Source organism: Branchiostoma belcheri, unplaced genomic scaffold (assembly GCF_001625305.1).
Source record: "Branchiostoma belcheri isolate BF01 breed outbred unplaced genomic scaffold, Haploidv18h27 scaffold121, whole genome shotgun sequence".
NCBI lineage: Eukaryota > Metazoa > Chordata > Leptocardii > Amphioxiformes > Branchiostomatidae > Branchiostoma > Branchiostoma belcheri.
This window is the reverse complement of record NW_017802614.1, coordinates 702,725-711,222: the sequence shown is the minus strand read 5'-3', so window position 1 is coordinate 711,222 and position 8,498 is coordinate 702,725. Positions and strand designations below refer to the sequence as shown.

General features: G+C 48.2%; 1 protein-coding gene across 1 annotated transcript in view; it reads left to right on the top strand.

Moving 5' to 3' along the window:
• Positions 1 to 566: 566 nt before the first annotated feature.
• LOC109463003 (zinc finger protein 608-like) overlaps positions 567 to 8,498 on the top strand; it is a 32,700-nt gene continuing 24,768 nt past the window's right edge. The window contains exon 1 of the mRNA XM_019759650.1: positions 567 to 1,265. Coding sequence (XP_019615209.1) covers positions 567 to 1,265 — 699 coding nt within the window. The remainder of the gene's footprint in view (positions 1,266 to 8,498) is intronic.

Sequence of the window (8,498 nt, the reverse complement as noted above, 5' to 3'; positions counted from 1 at the left end):
AAAGGATGTGTTTTATGTCGCGATGAGGCGTAGGTCATTCAATCACAGTCATCTGCAAGTCGGGCTGGCGCGGAGCACAGAGATCAGTCGTCTGGTGAGGCAGGGTTTTATCACTTCGGAAGGGCTTTTAGTTTATTTCACATCTCACAAAACGCGAGGTTACATGATATAATTGGCCATCACTTGCATCATATTATTCCTCCATCAAGTTCATTTGTAGTTCAGCTGTCCTGATACCGGCGATGAGACGGGGCACTGGGCGGCAGGCAAAGTGGTTGATTGATCGGACCTGTCGTTTGGCGTTTGACTAATCCCCGCCACATGCAAGCCCGGCAGCAGCCCTGCATTTATTATTGCCACACCAGCGCTAGCCCTCGCTCCCGGCGACTGACAGATAGAATCGCTGCTCATTTCATCTGTTTGCCAGCGATCGCGCAGAGCGCAGACTTGTAACCGGGTCCTAATGGCGCGATTCTCTCTTGTACCCCGCAGGAAGCTTGCTGAGGGCCTGCCGAGGGAAACACAGCCAGGCCGTCATGACGCCGCGGATTTCCGTGTGAGGGAAGATGGCAGCAGTACTCGGGACCCAGGAACACGGCTTGTACGATAGCGGAGACGAGTGGGAAGTCGGGGTCGGCGACCTCATCATCGATTTGGACGCAGATTTAGAGAAGGACCGGCGTAGAGCAGAGGAAGAGAAAATTATGGTCGCTCCTTCACTGCAGAAGGAGTCAAAGACTGGAGCTGCCGGAAAGGACCTGAAAATGAAAGTCAAACGCAGCAAAGGGGTGAATGGAGCGAAGACTTCCTATAGTATTTCAGATCTGAACGTGGGGAAGAAAGATGGCGACTCCCAGTACGATTTTGACGGGGAGAGCAGCCCCGGTGCTGTACCTACGGCGGCGGGGAAGGCTGGCAAGGCCGCGTCTGGTCAGGACAAACCGGGCAAGGCGCGGGGAGGCAGCGCCGGGAAGGGAGGACGGAATAACGAAAAGGCCAATAAAGATGGCGGGAATCCATCAAAAGAGGCTTTGAGCCAGCATGACGAGTCGACTGGGACGAACATCAATAGTCAAAGTTCCCATGGTAACGAGGATGGGCAAAAATGCACCAGTTCAGGCAAAAACGCCAAACGGGAGGAGAAAGCAGCGACCAAAGGTAAAAGTTCTCCTAAAAAGGACAAGGACAAATCCAAGGACTCCAGCCACGGCGGCAAGACCTCCAAGGGAAGCAAGAAAGCCAGCAAGGCAGAAAAAGCCGATAAGGTAACGTCTACTACCTCTTAGTCTTACGCACGCTTTAGCGGCCGTAAATATGCCAGAATTGGGCTTGATGGGAGAGGGCTGTTCACTTGTGTGGAGAGGTTTTCCTGGGGGATGAGCCGTGTCAGCACCTAGTGCCAACGGTCTGCCCCTGTAGCCCTGTGTCCCCGATTAGACTGATCACCACCTGAGCAATTAATGAGTGTGCAATAAGGGACGGATCATATTTAGTTTAGAGGGGGGATCTGTGCATGTTAGAAGCTGCCTGCTAGTCTCTGCTGTTAAAATGCATGCCGTTTTTACAAAGAAGGTGGATGTATTAGAACCTGTGATACTGTTTTGTAACTGTGTTATGCTTCGTGTAACGTTTCTTCTGTCCCAACCCGCGCTGTTGTACGAGCTAGACGGGGATTTTATGTTTGCCAGCTCACGAATACGGTGCCCAGAGGACGGCCGCAAAGCTTCCTGCGAGGTCAGATTAGTGTGACCCCGCTGACATATTTCCAAGATGTTCACCCATCCGGCGTTCCACATAACCCTCGCCTAGCTCGCGCCGCGCAGAAACAATCCTTCCCGCTTCTACATATCCTCTGTGTTATGATAAATTTGACATAAAACAAAATTGCTGAGTTGAAAAGAATCTCTAGCGATTTGGAGTAGATCAGAGAAAATAGTCGCCGGCGTTGAATCCCGGCACAGAGGGATTTGCAATGTTTTACAATATTAACATAACTCTCGTGGGTTCCGCACACGGGTCGCGTGTTCCACATTCACACAACCGTGACCGTGGAAGGAACGGCTTTCCAGAGAATATCAGCAGAGATTCGCTGCAAATGTCAAAGATATTATGGCCAACTGATAGCTCCTATTTACCACCGCCATTCATCAAAACTGGATGAAGTCGCCTACAAGATCCTGCGGACACATCATTTTAAGAGATCAGCTTCCTGCCTTAATTCCGCCATGTACTGCCGCCTAAGATAAGAGATATCAGCAAGATACAGGAAGGTACCGGCGGAAGATGGCTATATGATGAATACAGCGTAGCAATTTCATAGCAACGGCTCCCAATTAAGGTTGGCTTTCGGTTTTAAAAAAGGGTGGTTATTGTAAGTAAGCGTGTAAAGCCAGTGGGACAGGCTCAATTAGCGGGCGGGTTGTCTGGCGTGATAGCGGGTAATCCCCGGGGAGAGACGGCGGGTCCCGCCGCGGTGGCGCGGGGGAACACTCCGGTAATTGGGGGGTAGTGGCTGTCAGAGGAGCCCGGCCAGTCACAACACATTACGGTTTTCTACCCCCTACATCTGCTTGAATGTTGAAGCTGAGACGACAGGCGGTATTTAGCGCTGCTCCCGTGTCACCCTCCACACCAGCTTGTTAGAGAACATCCTGGCGGGACCGTCCGTTTGTCATGAGGCGGGGGGTCGTGGTTTGAAGGTACAGATCATGGACAGTAACGTGTACTAGTTGTTAAACACATTTGTCGCACTTTGGGGACGGTTTTGAGTAAACTGTAGCTTTCCCAACAAACAGCGACACCGCTTCCTAACAGTTACGAGTCCATCAAAAAGTTCTTGCATAGCGAAAGTTTGGACAAAGTTTATTTGTATGGAACGTTTATAACATCATACAAAATTGTATTTGAGTCATGTTCACCGGCTGCTTGGACAGATACCATAGGACAAAAAGTTCCTGCATAGCAAAACTTTGGACGAAAAGTATATTTGTATCATACATGGTTGAGTCATCTACACCCACGGCATGGACAGACACCACTAGGACGGAACTGACGTGACGCAATGACAGAGATCACGAATCCGCCCCCAACGCAGATCGCCCACTCATCACGAGTTTTCAGTCTATATTACGCTATTGATCCTCCAACCGGGGATTGCCTATGTGGAACTCCAGTGTAACTCTATGCCCGGTTTAACAATGACTTATCTGGCAAATCATTCACCCTAGGTCTAGGCCTAGTCCCTATTCAGCCAATTTCTAGTTGTCCCAGCAACCCGACAGGGACTAGGTAAAAGGACAGATTACGTCACGTTGGTTCCACAGACCGACATCTGACAGGAAGCGGGACTGTGTGCCAAGGTCGGCCCGTATATCTCACCATTACTGTCAACATGCGGAAGAATGGAAATTCAATTTTCTCAACAAACACCAGGGCGTAGATAGAGGGGACAATGTGGTGATGATCATTGAGCGCGCAAGGGATACTTTTTGTGTGTTTAAAAATCCATCCGTGTTTCCTCTCTACTTGTCTTTTATTTTATTTTATTTTAACCAGAAAATTGTATTTGTTCATGGGCATTGAGTCGAAAACCACCAACACAATCCCTTCTGTTCGTACTTGGTACAGAGGAAACACATTCTTCGAACCTTACACCACTTCCCAATAGTCATGACCTTGAGGTTAGGAGACTCCAGGCAAAATAGAACAGACACAGACTCGAGAACACTGACTTCGCAGAGCAGACATGTAGCGCTTGGCACAAGTTTCAGTGGGCGGCGGATGGGGAGCGCGGATGCGTCCTGTCACGGCGCACGTTTTAGTCATTTTTCCACACACCACACTCAGCGGTGACAGGACAGGAGGCAGACGGTGGTTAGAAGGTACTAGGAGACACAGAGGTCTGATTTTTAAGCAGATGTTGTGTATTGTTGGACGGGAAGGTTTATGATTTCTGATACACTTCCTAAAATCTACTTGACGATTGGCCTGGGACTTGTTTGGAAAGGTTTGAAGGATGATGAGATGTCTGTGGAACTGTGGCAAGTGTTTGGAGTGCATAAACAGTATCTATATTGATTTAAGAACTAAACGTACTACGCACAGATTTTGATAAGTCTTCAGCCAAGTTGGCCATGTTTTATCAATGACTTTCCTCTAGACACCAGTTTACATGACCTCCTAGATTCTATCATTAGTTATCCAACCTTCGTGATGCCAGCTATTCTAGCTTGGAAGACCGAAACAACAGTAGTGGTATCAGAGATGCACCAACAGGACCACCTGAATACACTTGCAAATTGCACCTAACACCTTTCCATGAAAGGCGGTAGGATGTGGATGGCATGCATATGAATGCGATGGCTTCTATATCAGTTTTCCTTTGGGTTAAGACTTGCACGTAACCTTCTTTCCTCGTGGTTGTGGGCTAAGGAAGTCGCCACTCTCCCGGGACCAGAGGCAACTGAGTAGCCGGATTTGTTCCCGAGCACCTGGGTATCCAGATAAACAGGCGCGCGGCTTCCTCCCGTTTGGAGCGGTCGTCAATCACCGGGTCAGATCCGTACATTTGGTGTCGCCTTTCCACGGCTGGAGCGGTCGGCCAAACAATTCCAGGAAGAAGGGATCCAGCCTGCTTCAGATCGATAGTCAGCTCGGCTGAGTGCGGAGATTAGGAATTGGCGGTTCAACGGAAGGAGTCCTGTGAAACTTGCTAGTGTGGTATTTGGGACAGGAACTTTCTTGAAGTTTTGTTGGGATAACACCATGCATACCCCCCCCCCCCGAGAAAATACGTTGTGACAGGTGTAAATTGAAGTTTTTCGCTCTCCTGCTGTTGGAACGGCAAATGTATTGCCCCTTGCGTGCGCCGCACCGCGGGAAAGAGTAGCAGTTGTTGAGTGGGAGCCAGATAGGGGTGAGGGGAAACCGGGTCAAGGTGGGGGCGTCGCAGTGATTGGATAATTTGCAACTGACAGGCAGGGGGCAAGCTCCAAGTCACTCAAAGTATCAAGCGCCTGTCGTAGGGGGGAGGGGGGCAATGCCAATTGGCAAGTCCAACAGAAAATTATCGTAGATGATCATAAGTCCCATTAAGTATGACACGCGAAGGTTGGAGTGTCTGTTATGTATACTCGTGTGTAAAATCCTATGTCAGCAACCTTGGTTTACATTCCTTTCTGTTTCCCCCATCTTTCTCTCTCCACACACACTCACTCACATATCAGTTGGGACGTAATCGGGTGAGCGGAAAGCTGCGGTGATTTATAGGGTACTAAAGTGTACTCATTTGGCGGAGACGTTCTTGTAAATCGATATCGATTAGAATAATTCACGGGTTCCCGCGGCGTGTGTGAGAGGGGGAGAGAAATATGACAGGAGGCGGGTGGAACGGAGCCGTGTTGTGACGATTAAGAATGTGATAAGAACAGCTCATATTTCACAGGCGCGGGACAGCCGAGCTGGAGGTAAGAACGGAACATCGGAAATCACCGGCAATGGCTGGAATCGGTCCTCTTCAGACAGCATTCGATAAAGTTAACACCGTATCCCGGAACAGTACCCATACAATACTGATGTTAAAGGGAAATTCGCTTTTGTTTGGAAACCTTTGAGAATGTTTGATCTGGTCCCTAGGTTGTCATTCGTGGGAATAACCGGTATAAATGCAACACAGGCTACACTTCTGTTGAGTTATGATTTCCAAAATAATTGATTTTTGATTCCATATTGAATTACAAATAATTCATGGGCTCTTTTTTTGCCATAACCCGACAGCTTACTTCAATTACAGCAGTATTACCGTTTTTACCACGGATACATTAAAAAAAATGCCGATATTGAGTGGTAACACTTGTATAACTAATCAAAAACTGTGAGTGAATTCGTGAAGCGTGATTGATTCGATTTTCCTACTGAGCGATTTCGTCCTTGTGGATGTCAGATAATCACATGCATGAGATTCCGAGTTTGGCGGTTGTTTTTTTTGTACGTCCGTCTACACATTTTCTCTTAGATATTTGTAGAAACCAACAACAATGTGGTGATGTTGCCTTGAACTTGTATACTTGGAAATGACCTTGTAGTTAGCGATAGTGCCACAGATCAGCCGACCGTACCCCGCCGCGGGTTTCCCGGGGAGACACACGGCCCGTCTCCGTCGGCTGTCACGCCCTCGTTACCCCCGCCACGGCTGAAGCGGTAATTAGGTTCGACCTCGGCGGTCGGACAAGCCGTGAACTGATCTGTCGACCGTACCTCGGCGTGATTCCACACAGGAAGCTCCGGGGGACGATAAGTAGGACGTTACAAACACGTTTATCTTGGGTTACATTTGAGGTTTATCTGTCATTCCTGTCTGTATAAGGAGATCAGTAACTATCAAATTCCAGCTGGGGGTTTTCATGACGATTTCAGGAGTTGCGGGTTTCGTCAGAACAAATGAGTTGGTGATGCTAAATCTGGCCTTTAGTTATGGTTGGTGATATTTCATTCCATCACGTTGACATAAACCGAAACAATATTCCCTGTGTATTTTGGTGTGCAGACTTATTTCAGTGTTATTTTGCATGTTACATCTGTGGTTAAGTTACGACGGTTCGTATATTTTTGTCCTGCCGAGTGCTTGTGAGAGTGGCAGCAGTGGACGTTTGTTTACTGCCGGCTTGTGACCTGTGGTCGGCAAACATATAGGTTTACTTACATTTATACAACATATGACAAGTTACCAAGGTTTTAAATACGGTTCAGTCAAACGGCAAGAAAATATATTTATTGCTGTGTCTTCCAAGTATGCCTTCTTATGATTGCTGCAACATATTCACTTGAATCTGACACTTGCGCTTGACTTGATGGTGATGTCAGTGGGATGTCAGATCTGTCCGTTACTTTTACTGAGGAAAAACCTTACTGTTGAAACCTGTCCTGATAAGAACTGGTTATATTCTAGCGGCCAGCTGTGTCTACAGTAAGACGTCTGTAAACCAGGTTTTGGCACATGATTATTGCATTCAGAGGTGCAGGTGTCATAGCCGACGAGAGTTCTGGGTTACCAGAAAAGTTGCCAAAAAGCAGGTCCTTGATCGCAGAGGCACGAAGGTCCTTGGCAGAAGTGCTCTTTCCTGTAAAAGTAGTTGAGACAGCGGGCCCCTGGCTGTTTCCCGGAGTAGAAAACCGTTTTACCTGGAGCTTCAGCCGTGACAAACATTCCAAGAACGATGAAGATGTGAAAGGCCGAAGGGTCGATCGCCTTGACCTCTGAAGGTGATGTTTAAAGAGTTGTGTCAGCTCTCGGTTTCACTCTGCAAATTCCCATCCGACCTCAGGGACACTTCAGGTTTCGAGAAAAACAGCCTCTTATTGCAATGTCATAAATTGAACTAGGGATACGCGTGGGGGGAATCTGAGGACCGAAATTGGCGGCTGTTGAAAGGACTTGGCCACAACTGCTTCGCAGACGTCAACAGCGTTGAGCCCTGAGGAAGGTTCGCCGGGCTAGTTTGTTGACTTTTGTGTTCAACTTCCTCTGCTGCTTCTCCTCACGGTGACTGCCAAAGTGCCGCTCAGTCTGTGCTCCCTTCCCGCTGTCTGTACGTGAGTTACCGCGTCCTGTCCTCACCGCTTCATTACCTGTTGATGCTGCACCAAAGTAACCATTGCTCTGCAGATATTCACACGGACTCAAAGCAATTCCGAACAAGTACTAGTAATGAAACCCTCGCGATAGTTCCCCCAGCTGTCCCGTCTGAATCTGCGGCTAGCTGCCGTTATCAATTTACTACAACCCGAGCTCGCCTTGGTGGATACCCGGAGGATGAGGGTGCTGGAATGACGGGTATGTCCCGGGCGATGGGCCCACTATCGCCACCTGCAGGATACAGCCTGGCCGGGGCGTGCGAGCATTGGTAGTGCACGCTTGGCAGTACCGAGGCGTGATGGTGTTTGTCAGCTCCGTGTGGACAGTGTAAACATCACAGATCGCTGGCAGATACGGCGGTAGGCATGGCTGGATCAGAGCATGGCTGGATCAGAGCATGGCTGGTCCAGAACGCTGCAGACCAGAACGATGCTACTCGGATGATGCGGTGCAGTCTCCACCAGACTTCTTTGCAGGCCAAATAAATGATACAAATCGGCCTGAAAAGGACTGTAACTGACCAGGGCAGTTAGTCGGTCATAGAGGGTCCTGCACGGAAAAAGTTGGATCCTCTATGACCATGTCCACAATTTCTACTATTTATTCAGCCTGCAAAAGAGTTTGGTGGAGACTAGATGCAATGTGCCGTGGTCTCGTACATTGTATGATTTACATCGTGTCTACGCGAAATAAATCGACGTACTTTCTATATATGAATCTTTGCATAATTACTGTCAAGTGTTGATCGCTAGAAAATCCATGATCTATCATACCAAATGTTTCAACGGTATGACTCACAATAAGAAGAATCTGATATATCATTACGTGTATATCATTATAACTTACTACTCATCACTCAAATTTG